The 22,423-nt window shown below is 34.7% G+C and overlaps 1 protein-coding gene across 5 annotated transcripts in view; it reads left to right on the top strand.

The window, feature by feature from the left end:
- Positions 1-22,423, top strand: part of Unc80 (unc-80 homolog, NALCN channel complex subunit) — a 187,185-nt gene that overhangs the window by 52,544 nt on the left and 112,218 nt on the right. For all 5 annotated transcript variants that reach the window (XM_046462898.2, XM_058585194.1, XM_046462896.2 and 2 more), the window contains exons 20-23: positions 712-818; positions 2,175-2,271; positions 4,155-4,327; positions 16,642-16,854. In XM_046462898.2, coding sequence (XP_046318854.1) covers positions 712-818; positions 2,175-2,271; positions 4,155-4,327; positions 16,642-16,854 — 590 coding nt within the window. The remainder of the gene's footprint in view (positions 1-711; positions 819-2,174; positions 2,272-4,154; positions 4,328-16,641; positions 16,855-22,423) is intronic.

Below are 22,423 nucleotides of genomic sequence, written 5' to 3'. Positions count from 1 at the left end.
TCAGGGAAGACTTCCTAGAGGCAGTGACATCAAGATCTATAGAATACTTAAAGAAGAAGTGATAGTATGTACAAAAATAATAGGATGAAGGGAATTGAGAAACCGAAACAAGGGAAGAATAGCTGCCTCGCAATGGGACCAGGGAACATGGCACCTTGCAGGTTAGGTTGGCTCTTCATCCTGGAGTCTGGATAACCCAAGTGGGTTGTTGAGCAAGAGAGTAACACAAGCATATAAACATTTTCTAAAAGATCACAGCATGGAAATCATCCGGGAGGGAACATTAGAAGAGACCAGATGGAGAGCTGCCTAGTAGTCTAGGTGTAAGTAAATGGACACTTGGGCTGGGTGACTACTTTAAGTGGACAGAGAGAAGTGGGCAGATTGGAGAGGTATTTAGGAGGTAAAATGAATAGGCTTTAAAGAGAGATGTGAAATTTGTCAGGGACAAGTGGATGGATTATGATTTCATTCACTGGAGAGGACCAGGTTCTTTTTGTCCTGGTCTTGCCTGCTTATGTAATTTTATAGTCCAATACTGAACATTTTGGTTCAAAGCACACACACTGGAAACAACTTGTTTTGCTTCTATTTATATCAAAGCCATGTAACTTTCATTGCTTGTTGAGCACATGCTGGCATTTCTGCTTAATCCATTTGAGAGCGAATGCTATAACAGTCTAATTTTTTTTTAAAAAAATTATTAAATAGGAAACTGGCTGAAACGATCCTCCCTCTCGGGCCTGGCAGATGGTGTGGAGGACCTCCTGGACATCAGCTCTGTGGACCGCCTGTCTTTCATCAGGCAAAGCTCCAAGGTAAACAGGACGTTACTTGTGTAAGTGAAAATTGGAGTCACAAAATGATAGAAAAATGTCAGGGCTAAGGAATGCTAAACACCTGGAGGGGCCAAATGAGGAAGAGTTAAGGGACTATTGAATAAATTTTGGAAATTTTAATGAACAATGAAAAATTTAAATGTTTAGGTAGTAGACTATACTAGGAAGAGAAAAAAGGGAAAGTGCAGCAAAAATTATATAAAATGATAATGCAGATATAGAGATGTAGATAGGCATCATTTCCCAGCTGTTTTAAATTTAAACACATGTGAAATTTTTGGCGTCCCAAGTTCATTTCCAGGGAGGCAGTAATTCAATAGTGATTCCTTGCACTTATCAAATACATACACATGCACATGCACACCATTCATTCCCCTTACACTACCTTTGGGAAGATCTTGACCATTCTCTTTGTTGCAAAAGATAGTCAGGATGCTTTTTCTCACTAAGTGTTTCTTCATACTATTGTTTCACATTACAGTAGCTTTTGACTTGGAATGACTCTCAGTGAAATTGATTTTTAGGAGAGTTTTCCCTGTGGATTATTCATGTCCAAGAAACTTGCATACCTGCTTGTCAGTATATGATGAGTTATCTTTCCTTATTTACCAATCATTTGCTTACATTCTTTCTTTTTTAAATCTCACTAAAACCTGTTTCTCCTATTTAGTGTTTTAGAAGTAATATACTGAAATTATAAAAAGAATATAGCAAAATTACAGAACATTGAGGAAATACATTTACATTTCTTATTTTACACTATTTTTGCTAAGAAAAAAAATGGCCAAATATGTGTGAGTCTGGATGTCCCACAGCTTTCTTTCTAGGCTCAAAATTTTGGGGGCTCAGATTATAGACAAGATCAAGAACAGACTTTAATGCTTAGAAAGAGAAATATATTGCATATCATTAGAGTGAACTCTTTAAATTTATTTGAAATTTTGAAATATTTTATTTCACTGTTTTTCACTTTGGTCTGATTTTCAACTCTGGTGGTGTTTGTAAAAGATGAATTTGTGTTACTGTTCATGAATTTGAATTTTCACTTCATCAGAATTTAATTCTAGGAGTATCTGAGGTGTTTACCAGGTTATTTTCAAGGTGCCCAATTATTCAGCTTTTTATCTCTGACCTGGAATCTCCCTTCGACAAGCAGTTTCGGTGATATCTTTTTTGGTATATAGCAATAAACTATAGTGACAAAACTAGACATGGAAGTCAGAGAAGGAAGCAATCTTCATATTCTAAACAACCGATGTTTAAAATCAAGGATTAGTTTAACCCAGAAATTTGCCAATGAATTTGGTTGTTGGACTACTTTCCTTTTCTTCTCAGGTCAAATTCACCAGTGCTGTAAAGCTTTCAGAAAGTGGGCCAGGAAGTGGAATGGAAAATGGAAGAGAAGAGGAGGATAATTTCTTCAAACGTCTTGGTAAATGTCATGCAGCCTAGAATTCCATTCAGCTTTCATCACATAGAACAAAAAAATTGTTTAAATAAAATGGTTCATTTTCTTTTCAATTTTCACTTCTGAAATTCTTTATTTGAAATTTTTTTTTACATGGTCATATTCTATTACCAATGGCTTTTCATTCATTTGCTTCTTTTACATGTATTTTACTACTATGTGTAGCTTCTCTATCAATTTGGTTGAAAAGACATTTATAGAAGCCTTGCTACATTCCTCAGTCCCTGTGGGCACTGAGTTTGTGAAGAATAAGACAGAGATTCTTCTGCTGCTCTTTCCTTATTAAAATCTTAGAGAACTTTTATCGTCACACTACTTACATGGGAATCCTGCTCATTACATCCCTGACAGGTGGCCAGCCACCCTCTGCACACTTCCACTGAGGGGGAATTTATAACTTAACAGGGCAACCTGTTCAGAGCTAAACAACTTTAATTATTAGGAAAATTTTCCTTACCTTCTGAAAATATATTTATCCTTAAACTTGATTCCTATGACTAGTAACAATGTACATATCTGAAACATAGTTTCTTTCTGCCTGTCTAGAAAGCAAAAGAGTAATATCTGAGATTCCAAACTAGCATAATTTATGTGCTTTTGACTGGCAAAGGAATATAGCTTATACATCACTGCTTCTTGTCTATGATCTCTGGCTTGTTAAAAATTTTTAAAAAAAGATATTCTGTGAGATAATTTCTTTGGACTCTAGTAGTACAAGTAACTCCAGCTGTTCTAAATGAACCAAAACAACATTATCTGCTAATCTAAGAACATTGTATTTTTCAACAATCTTATCCATGTGAACATCTTTCCCTCTGAGTCTGCCCTCCCTCCCTTCCTTCCTACTCTTTTCCCTTCCTTCTTTCCTTCCTTTCTTCCAAATCTAGGCATATAAACAATCCCTATGCATCCATTTGAGATGTATTGTCCTTTTCTCATTTATTATTTTAACCACATAATTTCTTTGTTTTGTTTTTTTTAAACCATTAAAGAAAATAAATGTCAAACATTCTTATCCTCAATTTAAATGTAGTACTTGAAATTCATTTAGTTGAGATAAATTGCCAATAGAATTTTCTTTTTTTATTGTAAATTTATTCTAATTACATCCCTCACAGGTAGCTAGCCACCCTCTGCATACTTCCACCGAGGGGGAGTTTATAACTTAACAAGGCAACCTGTTTCAGATTTATTTATTGGACTCTCGTAGTACAAGTAACTCCAGTTTCTTTCTGTAACTCTCAGTTTCTTTCTGCCTGTCTAGAAAGCAAAAGAATAATATCTGAAACAGGTTGCCTTGTTATTTTATTCAACAAATAAAAAACATGTCTGGTGAACATTTGCTAGAATTGAGATGACATTCAGAGAGCTTCTTTTGTCTTCATATTCACTAAAATTATTTAAGAGATCAAATGGCCTATGTTTGTGGGAAGATATTTGGTTGATTAGAGCAACTGGTTTTGTTTTTTGTTTTGTTTTGTTTTCACACAAACAACAAATTCATTGCACATCTTCTATGTTCTCAGCTCTGCCATCACCTTCATGGGGGAAATGCTGCTTATTACAGGAAGGACCATTTAAAACATACCAAGAGCTCTTATCAGTATTAGAGATGCTCAGCAGCAAAGTGATCAGACCCTACAATTCAAGTAGTTAGGTAAACTCTGGATTTTCAGATGCCATGCATCATTGATTCCCAAAAGTCAGGATGAACTGAAACTAAGCATTTAAGGGGTACAGAGAAGGGAGGAGGAGTGGGAGAGAAGTTTTTGAGGCCATCTCTAAAGCTCTTTTTAAATCTGTGATGCATTCTCTTTTATTCCTCTGCAATGGCACAACTCCTATAGGTTGCCATAGTTTTGATGACCATCTTTCTCCCAACCAAGATGGTGCAAAAAGCAAAAATGTGGTGAATCTTGGAGCAATCCGACAAGGCATGAGACGCTTCCAGTTTCTGTTAAACTGCTGTGAGCCAGGGACAATACCTGATGCATCCATCCTGGCAGCTGCTTTGGATCTAGTAAGTTGTTGGAAGATTTTGTTCACTGTTACTGGAGGTAAACCTGAGTTGCCAAACCCAACACTTAATTGTGGGGGTTTTGTTTTTATTTTGTTTTTCCCCTCAGAATGAATGACAACAACAAGAAGAAAGGTAGTGAGGTGAGAGAAGAAAACAAAGAAGGAAATAATCATAATAAACATGTTCTGGGAAGCAGAATGTATCATAAAACAATTAAAAATTATGTGAGGGATCTAAGTCAGAATACCTGAGTTAAAATTGCTCTGAACATTTGTAAAATGAGAGTAAAAGTAATAGTAGAACTATATTTACCTCCTGGGGCTGAAGCAAAGGTTAAATGAGAAATTAGATGGAAGATCCTCATCACAATGCCTGAAATATGATAACTACAGTAAAGTAGATTATTATTATGTTATTTGTCTTGTGTGTTGTTTTTTTATATGATTACTTTAAACTCTCTAAGGTTTGGTTTTGTTACCTATCAATCAGAAAACATAAAGCAAAGGTTACTTAAAATGAATTGTAGAACACTTTGAAGAGTGTAAAGTATTTGTGTTAGTTAGGTTTTCATCACTGTGACCAAAATACTCGACAAAAACAACTTAAAGGAAGAGAAGTTTATTTTGGCTCACAGTCTCAGAGGTTCAGTCCATGGTCAGCCAATTCCATTGCTCTAGGCCTGAGATGAGATGGAGCATCATGGCTGAAGGGTATAGAGAAAGAAAACTGTGCACCTCAGAAAGCAAGAGGAAGGGCCTGCAGGGAAGATGCACCCTTTCAGGGTACAACCCCAGTGACCCACCTCTTCCAGCCACTCTTTTAAATCATGCATGATGTGTTTCTAAAGGAGCAGATCAAAATAAACAAATGGAAAAATTCACAAGGACAATTAAATATTGAAAAAAAATGATATTAATAACCTGTTCCCTGAAAATACTGAAAGTCAGTAAAGTATGCCTCATCTTACTTATACTAAAGAAATGCCTTGTCAATTTATGATTTGGAAAAGTAAGATGATAATAATGCTTATTAAATATTCATAAATCCCTATTCTATAACTGTCAGATTTGCAATGGTTATAAAGTATTGATAAGGGTATAAAATAGCAGACAGCACAACACAGTGTTGGCAGTAGTGTGAGCACAGGATTTGATCAAGGAACAGAAGAGGCCTTAGTCTTACAGGGTGGGGAGGGTAGAGCAATGACACTGAATGGAGCTCTCTCTGGCCCCTCCCTGAGTAGACAGTCATTCTGAACTGTATGTCATTGCAGGGATGGGGCAGTTTTCTACATATCAAATATACCAAATGATAGAGGTAGTAGGCTTTAAAAGTCTGTAGTCAATTGTTATATCAAGATACTCATGATATAATAATTAACTCAACAGCTGTCTTTTGTGCTAGGCATGGTGCTAAGTTGCTCATGATAATGCAACAAAACCCAGATGGAGAGCTTCACTTTATTTTTCACATTTCCCATTGAAGATTATATTTGTAAAAGGATCTATTTTCCGATCTTCATAGTGCACAAAATTCCAAGGTTGATACACATGAATGACCAATATTTATTATATGCTTCCTATATTTCCAGAATAAAAAGAAAAAGACTGAAGGTCAGAAAGACCAACCAATAGTCCAAGGTTACAAAGCCATTAAAGATAGAGTCCGACTGGAACCTAGGTCTGTCTTCATAGGCCCGTAGTTTGCATTCTACCATGCTGACTCTTGCTAAAATATTATGAGAGATCACTTTAAAACATTCAAAAATAATAAACCCCACATTTTATACCCACTAGTTTGAATGTGGTTAAGAATATAAAGCTGATAGAAGCTAGTTGAACAGTTGTTAAATACACAATAACAATGGTGTATTGCCACTTTACAGACAGTTTAAGCTGAAATGCTCCAAAGATACTATCATATCTCTCTTTGTCTTTATCTTGCAGTCATAGCTACTTTTGGAAAATTTTAAGACAAACAAGGCATCAAATTTCTCAGGCAACGGTCTAATAAGATAAAGGAAAATATTACAACAAATCATTTTATTTCAACTTGTTGAAAAACTGAGTGAAAAACAACCATATCAATTGGAAAATCATGAGATAATAGTATTTGACAACTGTTCATCAAATAAGCACCTGATAAGATTTGACAGATTGCCCTTCATTCACTGGAAAGGTCTAGGCCTTCCAAAGATCTTGAGCTGAAATCTGCACATAAATATATTATGCAGTGTTAGGGACTCTACCAAGCAGATCTTTTCATTAACATGTTCTCCACATGAGAGAATAAAAGCTCTGAAAGTTAAGGTGAATTTTCTCAAGGTCATATGTTAGTTGATGCTAAAACTGGGATCAGAGAAAAACCCTCTGATTCCATTCAGGGCTCTGGGCAACACCACATGCATATTTAATTAAATCAGAATAAGTTTCTCTAGATACAATAAAAAATACCCTTAAATGTATAAGACCTCATGTAACAAAGAAAATGGTGAATGATTTTTAATGGTTCAAAAAAACAATTGATTCCTTATACATGATATTCCTTATCATGTACAAATACATTGTGAATTCATAATAGGAAAATATAAGAGATTTTCAATTTTAAAGATTCACACAACACATTCATTCTCTAAATCAGTGATTCTTAACATTTGGAGACATAGATTCTTTTAGAATTGGATGAAAGTTATGGATATTCTCCGGAGAAAAGCACACTTAGAGACAAAATTTAGCCTATGGTATCAGAAAATTCATAGACGCCTGCCCCAAAATCATCCACAAAACAAAAACATGTTAAGAACTTCTCCTCAATAAATGCATTATCACTGGCAAAAAAGAGACTCTTTCATCCAGTAATTGGAATTACTTTGTTAACATTCCCTAGTGATGTAAAAACAGAAGGAAGCCTTTCATAATCCCTTCATACAGGGAAAGCTTTCAGGGTTTATATAAGATATCTGGGCCCAGAAGAAACATAAGACCTGTAACAAAGAGAACAACACACTTAGAGATTTGAAAAATAATCCCAGTAGAACGAATTAATACTGGCTTCTGAATAGAGATTATTTTAAAGTGAACATTAAGGAATAGCTTGATAATCAAACCTTTGGGTGTTGGGATTTCTTTCCCTCTCATCAAAACAATTCCATATCTATCTGGCTTCCAACTGGGATACTCTTTATTTTCCAAAGAGTTTTTTTTACAGGAGTTTTCAGGCACACTGTATTCCTGCCAGAGCATGACTTCTGCCATTTGATTAAACTGGAAACCACAGAAAACTTAAAATTTATTTTAATTCCCCAAAACATGACTGTGACTAGTTGCTAGACCTCTAGATTCTCCTTATCCCTTTCCTGTGGAACCTACTCTGGTCCTGTTTGATCTCATCAAGCTCGTAAATCTCATGGTAAGAAACAAAGTACAGAGAATTTTGATGGTTATAAGCAGTGTCTCCTGAGCTTCAAGGTATTTTCTGATCCCTGTAGATGTTCACTGATGGAGTAGCCTACCTTGGGAAATCATGAGCGCTTTGACATCAAACTGGATTTGTTGGGAGCATATGTGCAGAGGGCCGAAGCAGTTGGTGGCTCCTAGGAGTTCCTTTCACACCTGAGAGTCTTTGATCCTAGGTTAAGGCCAAGCAGTAAACATAGTTCAGAGGTCAAAATTCTGAAGGTCAGAATCAATCAAAGTTTAAAGAAGCTCCATTCTCAGGCAATAAGAGAAAACTCGATAGAACTGGCTAACTGAATAAAAGGTGTAGGTGATGATGATGGTAGTGATGGTGGTGATGATGGTGGCAGTTGATGGAGGCAGTGGTAGAGGTTAATAATAGTAACATTTTCACTGTACTTGACAACTTATAAAAAAAATCATGTTCATTATCTTATTTATTGGTATGAAAGCAAAAAGATCAAGTTAGGATATGATTATTAAGTGAGGGAACACTTGGGATTGGTTTCCCAGCTATGAAAAAGTGAAGAAAGTAAGGTCACTGGTAAATTCTGACAAACAAGCAAGAGAAAGGAAAATGTAGCCATATGTCCTATGTGCTTGAATCAAAGTTCATTTGTACAGCTGTGACAACTATAGCTTGGACCTATTGATCTGAGTTAGAAATTCCTCAGGGTTATTTTAAGTTTCATAAAATTCTCCTGCTAAAATGTATTCTTACTTTTGTTTCCTCTCTCTTTGATTTCCCCTAATATCTGGTCCCTCTGCTTCCTGTCTTTCAGGAATGCCTCAGTTTCTGAGTATGCTTTAGGTTTCCCAGTATATTTATAGTTGTACACATATATGTGTAATATAGATTGATATGATGTAGAAATATACATAGATGTACACATAGAAAATATATATAGGTAAGCAGATGAGGGTATAGATACAGATGTGTAGATAAATAGATAATATAGACATAGTTACTATTCTGCTAGTTCATCAAATAGAATTTAAGTGGGGAAGGAAACACCAAATGCGTCCTGTTAATCATCATAGTTCAGTCCAACTTATCTCCCACCTCTCTTTTGTTAATTTTGTCTTGTCACTCTTATTTTTAAGTGTAGCTTAAATACAATTTTTGCATTATGACCTAATTTTTGTTTGAATACTTTTATAGTTTTATTTCCTTAATCATATAATTAAAATGTGATTTTTAAAAGATTGCAGTGTTCTTCAGAATTTAAAAGTATTAGTAGATGAAAGTAGTACTGGAAACTTGAGTGCTTAAAATTTTACCAATATGAATGGCTTTGTTTGTTTTAAATAATTATTTTATTGTTATTGATATGATTACTAAGTTTAAGGATAATTGGTTTAATATTAAGTCCAACACAGCTCTTCCTCATAATCTTTCTCAGTAGTATGAATTATCAGTTGCAAATATTAAAGCATTTTTTTAAAAAAAGATATAGATGTTTTTAAAAGGTCTAATTTTACCTCTAGGCTTATATAATCTATAAATACAAAAATACAAGAAAAAGTAAACAGTTCAAATGAAAGGAACTTCTGTTTTCTGTATATTTAAGTATTCTGTCCTTATGTATCCATTTGAATTTGTAACACATACAGTTATTTCTAGTTTTTGGTAATTTCTTATCATGAGTAATACTAATAATAATTTCAACTTGCTTAGTAGCAATTACATGAGTATGAAAATGTCAATGGGACTAGACTTTTCCCTAGTCATGGATAAAGAAAATTAATTCATTTAAGTTTATTTGTCCTTCATAACTAGATAACTTTAGGGGGAGTGAATGTATAATTTTTATATAATCTGGGACATTTTTATAAGTGAAATGGAGTGTTTTCTATAATTATACAAGGAAAATAGATCCAAATCAGGACTCTTCCAGAGAACAGACATGTAATGTGCTCTTTCCTCAGGAGAAAAATTTACCTTAGGTGTAATTCACACTTTAAGGTTCATCGCATCAAATGTAGTTCATATTGGGGCTGACCATCACAAGGCTATTTGGTGACCAGAACACATCAGCTCCTTTCAAGGAGATGGAAAAATATGTGTAAGAGGAAATATCAAAGCAAGATAGTATTGTGTTCTTTTTTTATTACAAAAATAGAGATAACTGAATAATAATGAAAAATAAACTACCAAATTATCCCCTTAATTCTAGTGGTACTCCTAAATTACTGAATTTTTAAGAAGAATCTAACTAATGAAAGGTAGCACAGAAGTTATACAGATAAAATAGGTAAAGTTTAAATTAAAGTTGGTAGAATGCTGATAGAAAAATAGAGCTCATATTAAAAATCTTAAAGCATTTATATCCATGACACACCTTAAAAAGATAGAACTCCTTCTTTTCTTTTTTAGTTTTGGGTGAACACAACATCTTTATTTTTATGTGGTGCTGAGGATCGAACCCAGCACCCCGCGCATGCCAGGCAAACGCGTTACCGCTTGAGCCACCTCCCCAGCCCTAGAACTCCTTATTTTCTTAAAGTCCCTATATTTCCTTACTAATGATAAACCCTTACCTCCCAGAATACACTGCTCTTTGGAACTTTGTTTTAACCTTTTCTGTGTATTTTACTACATGAGTATGTGTCCAAAGATTATATTATTTTGTTTTGCTTTGTTTATCCTGATTTTGAAATTTATATGAAGTCATACAATTATTTTTTGTTCAGCATTGATCTTATTGAGACAGTGAGTATTAATATATTATTTTTACTAATGAATAGTATTTGTTTGAACATATCACAATTTACGTATACATTCTGTTAGAGATATTTTTATTTTTTCACAAATTGTCCATTTTCAATACCTCCATAAATACTGCACTTGGGCCTTAATTCATGATAGTTTTCTAAATACACATATAAGTGAAATTATTGATTCATAATTTTTGCTCTATGATCCCAAAGTAATTGCAGCAATTCCATGCAGGTGCCAACAGTGTAATTGAAGTTCACGTTTCTCTGCTTTATTGTTGACATTTATATTGTTCATCATTTTTATTTTTAGCAATCTAGTGGATTAGAGTAAAAAACTTTATATTTCAGTCTGAAGTTTGAGGCATCTTTTCCTGGGTATGCTTACCATTACTGTTTTCACTTTTAAGGAAGAGTCCATTTATGTCTTTAGTTCCTTCTTTCAAAGGAGAATTATTTGTCATTTGTTGTTAGTTTTAAGAATATGGATAAGTGTCAATACTAATTCATTTTTTGCTCTTTACATGGCTTCATCTTCCAGTTTGTGGCTTTTCTTGTTTGTTCTTTGTGGAACATTTTAATCAAGAGAAGATTTTTTAATTTAAGATATTTTAATTCATTCAAATTTTCCTTTATGGGAATTCCAAAGTAATAAAGTATTCCTATGTTCCTCTAAAAATTTTAAAATTTATCTTTTACACTGAAGTCTTTAACTGTAATGTACTATATAAATGGTATGAGGTAGGAATTCATTTTTTTCTTTTTCATATGGAAAAACAATTACCCTAGCACAATACATTGACTAGTTTATGTATTCTTCTCTGATATGCAGTACCCTCTTAATCTTATGACAAGTTTTCATACAAGTATGGGTGTGGTTCCAGGTTTTGTTCTATTACAGTCCACATCTACTTTGAATATCTACTTTATACTTAGAACTTTAAAGATAACAACGTAAGCTATTCTTGGCTCTTTGCTTTTCCATGTTAATTTTATAATTAGCTTGTCAGATTCTATAAAATAATTCTTAAATTTGTTCTCAGAATTGCATGGAGTCTACAGATAAATTTTTTAAAGAAGTTATATACATATTTAACTAAATGCAGTCTAAAATTAATGAATTTTTCATCCATCTTCTGAGAGGACTCCTACCTGAGGTCGTAGCTTTGCACAGGAATTTCTGACCTCACCTCCCACATGTTTAGGCCTAGATATTTAGCTTGTGGCCCATTAAACACCCATGCTCTTGTCTCTGTATGATCAACAGAAACCCTTAGGACAAAATATCTATGCTAGCTCATTTCCATCCTCACCCCAGAATTGCACTTTCTTGTACTTTTTATTCTTCAAAGTTCTTGTACATCACTCTAGACACAAAGCAAAAATCAAAATAAAGAATTTTTTGAATATTTTATTCAGTATTTTTAAAGTGTTTTAAACGAAAAGAAGTTCATCTTTGCACCTAATCTATTATATTTTCAGAAATAGAAGACCTCATTTCGTTTTTAAAATATTCAAAATATTACCATGATCTGAGTAGGTGTTAAAATAACTAGCCATCCAGATCATGGGCTAAACAATAATGCTTGCCTCCTGTCTGCCCATAGCTACTGTAGAAATGAGCAGGGACAGGGCAGTCCCTTGGCTTATGTGCCTGTTAGTTAATGATGTTCGTCAAGCAGAGAATTCAATACAAGCCAGGTAATAAATATTGACTCAGAAGCACATGCCCTCTAGCAAAGAAGGTCCCATTACATACTGAGACCCACAATAACTGCTTATTCCCATTGGCTTTAAATAAACAGATATCTTGTACCAGCTAGCGCTTTTTGTTTTATTGTAAGGCAGTAAAAAAATATGTAATTCCCCAGGGATGACCATAAAATATTTAGTCCTTAAGAACAGTTAGTTCCTGTCCAGTGTTATATGAGTTTTCATGATCAGTCAAGGTTTCTTCTCACATAATAAGCTTAGATATAGTCCCTCAGGGAAAGGAATGCATTGCAATTATAACCTTCAATTAACCATCATATCTTGCTAACAATATTTTCTAGGTCCCCAGGCAAAAGAAAGCACAGCTGCTTAGATTAGTATCCCAATTCTCTGTTTCACTTTCATAAAGGAAACATTCAATATACATAACAATCTTATAAAATTCACGGGGAAACAGCAAAGGAAGTCAAGAAAAGTAGATGGATGCTCAAAGTGTTTTAGTTGCAGAATATTAGAGAAATACAGACTGCATTAACGACATTCTCATGAATTCTTGTAATTTTCTAGACAACTGTAACCCCTTGCAGAGAAGACCTTACATAAGATGGGGTAAACCATATGAAACTGCTAGTGTTTGACTACTTTTGTCCTTTGTATTTGGAAATTCCATACAGTTCAACCTAATATCTTTGTCTTCCTAGTTTATTCTTGCTTTTCTATAAACTATGAAGTTATGATGGAATGGAAAGGAAGCAATTCTGTCTCATTAATTAGTGCCTAAAAAAGTGATATAGGCAGACAAGTAGAGAAAGAGACATTTTCATATACCTACTTTTCTTTTAGGACCACCGGCACATGTTTTGTGACATGTCAATTTTTGTTTAGCTGTTCACTTATAATGGTGCCTCTGACATTCTATGGTTATTTGCAGCATGCAGCATTCTTCTGATTCATTTTTTCTCCAGTGATGCTTGGTTTTGCCCATAGTATGAGTCCATCCTTATCCATTATGCCATGCCTCCCTTTTTTGCTTTTACTTCAGATTGCACTGAGCCTTGAGAGGTAAACTCCCTCAGAAGAAGGAAACTGATTTTCCCACGTCTTCAAAGAATCCTTTGCCCAAAGTAACTCATTACCCTGCCTCTGAAATCAGTACTTTCTAAACTACACTGTGAAAGGAACTAAAAATTAAAAAAAAAAAATCACCCCAGGCCTGCTCACATTAGAATGCTTTAAATGCTGTTGCACATGCAGTGTTAAGTCTGTTCTTGTTGCTAAGTGTCTTCCGTTAGTATGCAGAGTAGTGTCCTTGACTCTGTGCCTCAATATCTCTTAGTTTTCTGGACAATAATATGCACAGTTCTATTCCCCAGAAATTGGTATAATGTACTGCCATCTTGAATATGGAACTCCAAGACTGCTGTCAGCCCCCAGGTTCATGAGAACTATTATAAAGGAACAATGTTTGAATGACTTCCTGTCATCCTTCCATATTGCAAACAGTGACATTTCCAAATAATACTGAATTTGGTACTTTACATGGGTCAAATTCATCAGAAAATAGCCAACCTTTCCCTTAATATTGTGCTGTACAGTTAATGGGAATTCTTTTCATATTCATCTCAAGTCCATTTATAATTTAGAATTCCCAGGGCCAATAACTATATACTGATAACATCTGAGTTTTATCATGAGAAGTTTTGGAGAACAAAGAATTTAAATTACTTTTCATTCATAAAATGCCTTGAGCTTCCTACACAGCCTCACATACCACGATTTGAGTGGTTCATCCACTGTTCATCCTCTCAGCTGCCATATCATGGTTAGGGGCAATGGAAAGATCTTTGATCCCTCAGTCCTGATCTAGAATAGTTTCACCCCTTTTAATCCTGAAGAGGCAAAGTTCATGACATAATGCTACTCAAGCAATGTTATTTCTGTCTCCCTGTCATTAAGCATTGAATTCACATCACTTTATATTGAGAATGTGTCACAATGTGACAGGCTAAAAATAAATTACATCGCTTGCCTTGCCCTCCAGTCTGGCATTCGTTTTTAAAGACAGATGTTCCAGCCTTTTCCAGACACGGACAAGCATATCTGACATGTTTAGTAAAATAAATACTAACTAATATAAGAATATATAAGTAAGATATTTATACTATATGGTATAGCACCACAATATGTATGAGCTTAATGCAGAAAATCATTTATTTGATGCTTTGCAATGTAATTCAAGATCACTATCCCAGTGACATATTCCCAAGTCTTGGCCCCACAGAGGTAATGATTGATTCTTGTCATTTGTGTCCATTGTGTTAAGGACAGAGTCTCACCCTTAGTGTTTATTTTTGCATTCTGCCTTTTCTCAGAGATTGCGTTTTGAACTGTGGCACTATGTAATATGCTTTGTAAAATTAAGCCCCTTCCTCAGGATATTCTTGATGCTACATTAAAGCCATAGACAATGAGACAATGCTTAATGGGCTAAAGTAAAAAAATTACTTGAATTATCTAGTGTTTGAAATACTCTGGAACTTAAAACCATGAAGCAACCAACTCTGCCTGAAAGGGGATGGGAATAAAGAAAGCTTCTCAGGGGAGGTACCTAACCTGAATCTTAAAAGTGGGAATTTTCCAGTTGGAAAAGGAGTTTAAAGGTTCTGCAAGTTCAGGGAAACAACATAAGAAAAGGTATATGTGGTCTCTATTTGGGAGACCACAACTACTTTGATATGACGGGGTTATAGAGCACTTGAGATGGGAATAGAAAGAAAGAAACCAATCACATCTTTAGTCATTATATAATTGAGGTGGATGGATCTTGTAATAGATTTGGAATTGGGAAAGGATAGGATCATATATTTGTTTAAAAAACAATATCACATGGGACCAATATCCCATTTTAAATTAATTTCAAAAAATAAATAAAATAAAATAATGTCAATTTACATTCTAAAAATCATCTTTTACTAAGATTTATATGAGTATAAGTTGAGACAATTTAGATACCAAAATGGAACTAGTATAGATCTGGGCATCAAAGATTCTGTGTGCGGACTAGAGTTGGGGACTCAGTGGCACTTGCTTTGCACATGTGAGGCACTGGGTTCAATCCTCAGCACCACATAAAAATAAACAAACAAAATAAATGTATTATGTCCATGTATAACTAAAAAAAAATTTACAAAAAGATCCTGTGTGCACCTCTTCCCAACTATGTGAAAGTGGGAAAATTATACCTTGTTTTTAAAATCTTAAAGCAAAGATATTATTTCTACATCATAGGGTTGTTATATATTATAATTTATAAAAGAAATTTAACTGCTACATGACTCTCTCTACATATTAACCCCTGTTTAACCTCATGGGTCAATGTATTGTTAAGAATACTATGGCTTCAATTTGAAAATCTGACATTTCTGAGTAACCCATGGTTATTAAGCAATCCTGAGTTGTTGGCTAATGTTGTGATATATATTTCAAAACTGGCACAATTCAAAATATACATTAATACTTCATGTATATTTTTCTTATGACCTGTTAAGCTATGGGAAATGTCACATGTAAAAGATTTTAAAAATCTTTTAAATAGTTCAATAGAGCATCTCATTTTCACACCAGTAGCTGAGTATCAACAACAAAGTGTATCTTTTTTATTTTTTCAACCATATCTTGACATGACAAGATGGTGCATAATTTTATTTTCATGAAGAAATGTTCTGCCTTTTCATTTACCAACAAAATAATTCCCTCTTTGTCAAACATTTTCCATTGAAACCATGCCTATGAGACAGAATTTGATCTCTTATTCAATGACAAAATAAAAAGAAAAAAAAATAAAGACTAACTCAACAAAATCTTTCTTACTAGCCAAAATGTGCAGTAAGCAATTTTACCCCCTTGAAATGTATGAATGGTCATAGATAACAGATTGTCATTGGTACAGCATCACAACACCCTTGATTGAAATAAGACTAGTTCTAGAAATGTAATAAGTGTTTCCTTCATGTTAAGATTTTAGGTTTAAAAAAAAAGATTTTATATTTAAAATGCTTCATATTTAAAAACATAAAAAACTCCCTATTACATTCAAATCCCAATTGCCCTTGAAATGCAAAATGGAAGCATGTAATTGAGATTCCTCAGAAGGAATAAAGCATAGAAACCTGCTTAGAAAGTCTAATTTCTAGTATGCAGATTTGCCTTTGTGGTAACATTTTTCAGATTTTCCATGACTGTGCTGACATCACTTGGGTAATATGGCCAAGCTAAATCCAAACATGGAAGCTAAAATAAACTAAATTCACAGAAATATTGTCAACATAGAGTTACTGTTTATTAATCCCACATTATTCTTTTTATAAATTAAATTAAAGGTATTAGTTATTAACCATACATTATTATTTCCTCGTCAACCCTACTCAGGAAGCCCCTGTGGTGGCCCGAGCAGCCTTGTTCCTGGAATGTGCCCGTTTTGTTCACCGCTGCAACAGGGGCAACTGGCCAGAGTGGATGAAAGGGCACCATGTGAACATTACTAAGAAAGGCCTTTCCCGGGGACGGTCCCCCATCGTGGGCAATAAGAGGAACCAGAAGTTGCAGTGGAATGCTGCCAAGCTCTTCTACCAGTGGGGAGACGTGAGCTTTGAATTTTCTTCTGTCAAACTTAAAGTACTTGAGTGGAGTTTTTGATTGTGTTTGGTTTTGAAGACAATTCATTGTTATATACCAGGCACTGAATGAAACACTTTGTGGGGAAATGAACCATTCATTTAATCTTTCCAATAAATAAATCTATGAGGTGAGAGATTACTAAATCATCAAAACTGAAGTTTACATATGTCAAGCTATTTGCCAGAGTTTATATATCTGGTACAAGGAGGAACTGGTATTCCATCTCCTACTCTGCATTCCAAATTTTTGCTTTCAATTGCTATATTCATCAAGAATCATCTTTGTGAAAATTATTGTTGTAATAGTTAATGCTTACATCCCATTTTGGCTTTCTATTCTAATTTATGTTTTCCCAGGACATGTTTGTTTTTTTTTATCCCAGTTTTTTAACAGAATTTTCTTTTTTGTTTATATGCCATCTCTTAGTTACCCGAACGCCTTCAGAAATAACTACATGTTATAGTTACTCATGTACCTACATATGTGTATAAGTGAATAAAAAGAAATGAATCTTCATTAGGAATTCTAATCAAACCTGATTAGGGAAGTTCATATCCAAAAGTTGGGTATTTGCCACAAATATCTGAGAGAAGGCAAGATATTCTCATGATACACCTGAGACTATTTTATCTGTGAAACTAAATACTTAATTAACAAATGATATACCTTTACCACTGTCTTTCTTAGAATGTAGGTAAAAATTTCTCATCCTTTAAGTGGAATTTGTCACAGGGTTCTGCTCATTTGGAATGCTGTTCTTTTCTTCATCATGGCCAGATCATATTTCAGCCCTTCTTGACTCTTGTCACCAATGTTCCAGCCTATCCCTTGATATCCTGAATAATGGCATCGATTACCACTCTGGTGCCTTAATATTTCTTCGTGAGAATGGGATATTTTATCTCCTCTCTTTGAAGGTTTCCTTTGGCTTAAGTGCAAAGCTCTAATACATCTCTTTTCTTAGAAAATAGGAATTTTCCCCTAAATTTGCTTATAAAGTTGCTATGATAACAAGAAATCTTAGAACGAATGTCACAGTGAACTAAACATTGGCATTGAGAGATGAAACAAAACTAGGGTGTGGGTGGAGAGTGGGAAGGGTGGCTGCCCCTAAGCACAATTTCAAGGATGGTGCCTTAAAATAATTTGTAAAGCATGTTTACATGAGGGTTAGTCACTCTGATAAAATGCTAGAGGAAGAAGTGTGTAAGTAAGATTATAGGAAAGAAAGGGCAGGTAATTGGAGGGTCCATTGTCTTTTGGCTCTAGGTTCTTCTAACCAATTGTACAGGAACCTCTCACCCCCAATCTCAGGACTCCCTCATCTTGATTGTTACAACCTAGTCATTCCTCTGACAAGATGATGATCAAGTTACAACCCAAGCTTTCCCACTAAACATGCATGCAAAATGCAGTTTATCTCTTTCAAATTTATATTTCTGTCATTAAAACAGTGAATGATATTTCTAAGGACCCAGCTTTATGGATGCTGTTTCATGACCATACTAAAATTAGAATGACATTTCCTGGGAGACACCAAACATTTTACTCTTAAAATAAAACAATCAGATGGAAAATTGAGTTCACAAGTGGCAGAGAGCAGATGAAGGGTTGTTCTTATCCCCTACACCCATTATTTTGTATCCAATATCACATTAAAAATGATTCAGCACTCCACTGGTGAAAAGTTGTCTTCCTTTTTCCACGAAGAACCAGGTAATTCTGAACACACCTTCTCTCTGGGAAACTGGAGACAAAGTATTTTTCTTCAATTGTATAATACTTTTAAGGTGAGGGGTATTTTGACTCTTTTAATTTTTTTTCAGGCAAAATAAGACAAGCAATTAAAAATTCCTAATATCACTGCTACTTTAATTCAAGAGCGTTCCCTATATAGGTTCTTCCCTTCTTTATTAATAGTACTAAATAGCATAGCCAGGCATGGTGGCTCATGCCTATAATCCCAGCAGTTTGGGAGGCAGATTCAGGAGGAACATGAGTTCAAAGCCAGCCTCAGCAAGGTACTAAGCAACTCAGTGAGATCCTGTCTCTAAATAAAATACAAAATAGGGCTGGGAATGTAGCTCAGTGGTCGAGTGCCCCTGAGTTCAATCCTTGGTACCCCCCAAAAAAACCCAGAAATAGTATTATCCCTGAAGATAGTATTGTCCCTGCAACAGATTTCCAAAATAGTTCTTTTAATGCAAGTATGTATATATAAAATCATATATTTATATGTTATATATGCAATAAATATACAATATATATTATATATAATAAATATATATATCATATATTTATATATGCATATATAAAATTATGCATACCTAAAAACATAGATAACATATACTTACCAACTCAATGAGAATATTGATTTAATAAGAAGAACAGTTAACCATTACCAAGCACAATTACCTTTAATTTCAACAGTTTGTAGACCATCACTTAAAACTCTTCATTGATAATCACTATGTTTATAGTGATGTTATTGTAATCCTAATATTTCTTCATGTTTTATTAGCTTAGTAAAATGACAAATACAATTGGTTTGTTTTCATCTCATTTAGGTACAAAAGGTCCATAACAGAGGAGGCAAATTCTGTTAAAAAAATTACAAAGCCGCTCTCCATGCTGCCCTTCCAATCCACCTCCTCCAGTACTGCAAAAATCTCCCAGGCAAATGAGCTTGTCACTCCATGCAGCCAGTCTATTGGAATTCTGAATCATTCCCATCTTTCATTCTACAGATACAAGAACATTAATGAAATCAGGGATGACTCCCTAGTCTGAGATAGACCTAATTTGGGATCTTCTAAAATAAGCAATGAGATTTGGGGTCACTAAGATAGATAATTAGACCAGTTGTCAGATTTTTAACTTTATTTTCCCTTTAGGATATACTTTTTATGTTCTTTCTAAACTAGTATTAAAAAACTTTCTTATACAACAGTTACCCTTTTTAGTCCTACACTGATAAGATGTCTTTGTCTTTTCTCCTTTTTGTTTTCTAAAAGTGTGAGCAATTTTCATTCCCACAATTATTGTGGATTTGAGGACAAAAGTGGGTTTTGCATAAAACAGACCCATTTCTTCAATGCACAGAGATGTGGTGAGCCCTGTTTATTACCTACCTCATTCTGGGTCTCTTTTAAGTGGTATCTCTGAAAAAGCAGTTCCAATTTCTAATCCTATGGGCTTCCCACAAGAAGAGGAAATCAAGTAAGTGCTAACCATATGAGGGTTTCCAATTTGTAGGGTTTTAACCAAAGGACTTTCCAAATAAATATTTTCATGATTAATGCCTTCTGACGTTTTTGCAGCTATTGACTCAGCTGACTTCCTTGACCTTTTCCTTCCTTTTGTCTTCCATAACCACTGTGCTCCAGAGTCTCCGGGCCTCTCAGTGCCCCATTCTCTGTCTTCTTCCCTGGTCCTCTGCCTCCTCCCTCTCCGTAAATGCAGATAATACTCAGGATCTCTTGTAATTTCTTCCTGTTTTGTTTCCTCCAAGGTTCATTATTCCTGTGTTTCCAGCTATTTTCTGTGTGCCAGTAGCACAGACTTTTCTATCCATAGCACCCTAGCACTTTTTAGATGTTTTTTTTTTCATTGCCAACTGCATTTCGGGGGCATTCACTTGATACCCAGAAACTCACTTTTACCTGGATAAAACCCTTCTCCCCAAATGAACACATCCTGCCAGCAACCATCCTTAAGCTTTCTGTTCTTATTAATGGTACCACAATCATCTTACATGACAATCTTTGAATATATTGCAAACCTCTGTCCCCTATTGATCCTATCTCTCCCATTCACTGAATTCCATAGGTGAGATCTTCATTACATCCCGTCTGGATGATTAAATCATTTTCCCATTTGGTCTCCTCCTCAGTCTTCCCTCATCTAATCCATCCTATACACTGCTGGTAAAGTGATTTCCCCAAGGCACAGCCCTTCCCAAACAGCATTCATTCTGGTCTCCCAGCCACCAGACATTCCTCTTCAAGTCATTCTCCAAACTTCTGGCAGTGATTGGGCTAAAATGCAAATCAGAACATGTTTCTACCTGCTTAAAATGCTTTGGCCCTCCTTTTCCCGTGGCTTAAATCTTAACATTGCTTAATCTGGCATCACTGCCCACTGCAGAATCTTTGCTCAAATCACTCAAGATTATGTATGAAAAAGTCAAATGAGCAAATGCACCTAATGTTTGTCTTAAGACTTTGTACCAATGATATGTTTAATAACAGTAGGTCATTAAATGATTTTTTTTTTTTTAAAGCAGGCTGCTTGTCTTGTCTCTGCATTCCTGGGCAGCTATCGCAATGTCCCTGAGACAGTGATCAGGTTACCTAGTTCTAACCTACCTTTCTATTCTTTCTGCACATTGTTTCTTTCCTCTCATAAAATTGGGATTCAACCAAGTGACCTACCTGTCAATCTCTGAATACATGGTGCCTTTCCCTGAATGTGGATCTTTTAGGGCCCTGCGACTGAACATATTCACTCTCCAGTCTCCATCAATCAAAACTCCAATTCCTCGGAGTCTACAGCAATAAGACTCTTTGAATGAATTTAACCTATCTTCTGAACTAATTAAGTGTTTTCAGTCTCCTAGTGCATTATTTCAGTATTTTATTACCTCCTCAATAGACTGGAAGTCATGAAGGAAAAAATATTATATAGACATAGACACTCTTGTGTTTGAATCCCATTTCACAGTCTGCTGAGCAACTGTCTGCAAGTCTCTTGACCTCTCTAACCTTCCTATTTTCCCAACAGCAACCCTGCTGTATGTGGAAGTATAATGTATTAGGGCACATTAAACAAAGATACTACTATATTATAACAGCTAACCAAATTTAGTGTTCTATTTTTTACCTTACAAATTACCTCACTCTATAAATACTTGATGCATGAAGGAAGAAAGGAAAGAAAGAAAAAATAAGGTGTACAGCTCTAATTGATTAGAAATTTAGCCCAGACAAATTTATTTTTGATAATGCTTTCAGCTTTATAAACTGTGGATTAACTTAGTTATTTAGTTACAATATCCCAGAAGGATTGATACAGTAAATTCCCCCTTTGAGTCTTATGATTCAGCCTCATAATTGCCTGTCTCATCCTCAGAACAAGGTCTTTTGAGGTGGAAATACTAGTTGGTTTTGTTTTTATATTTTGTTTTGTTCACTTAAAACTTCCCAGGTTAGCTAAAATCTCAGGATCCCGTGATATCTTTTCATACTACTTTCTTGTTAATGTGGTTTATGCTTCTTGGTTTGTAGCTTGTCATGTAATTTTAGAGTTTAAGGAGACCTATTTGTTTCAAGTTTTCTAAGACATTCAAAAAATTTGTGTTTTTATTTAAAGAGTTCTGGATTACTTTGCATATCCAGTAGTATTTGAATGTTAGTTTCTAATGTTGAGTCTAATACTTTGAATACCCAGTATTTAGTAACTCTTCTAAATATTTTAAAAGTATGATATTGGAGGAAAGAACAAAATTAGGTGAAATTTGTACTTGCTAATACAC

The sequence above is a fragment of the Marmota monax genome, unplaced genomic scaffold, assembly GCF_021218885.2.
Source record: "Marmota monax isolate L192 unplaced genomic scaffold, Marmota_monax_Labrador192_F-V1.1 WCK01_AAM20220418_F8-fsc00136, whole genome shotgun sequence".
Lineage (NCBI taxonomy): Eukaryota > Metazoa > Chordata > Mammalia > Rodentia > Sciuridae > Marmota > Marmota monax.
This window is presented reverse-complemented; position numbering and strand designations above follow the sequence as displayed.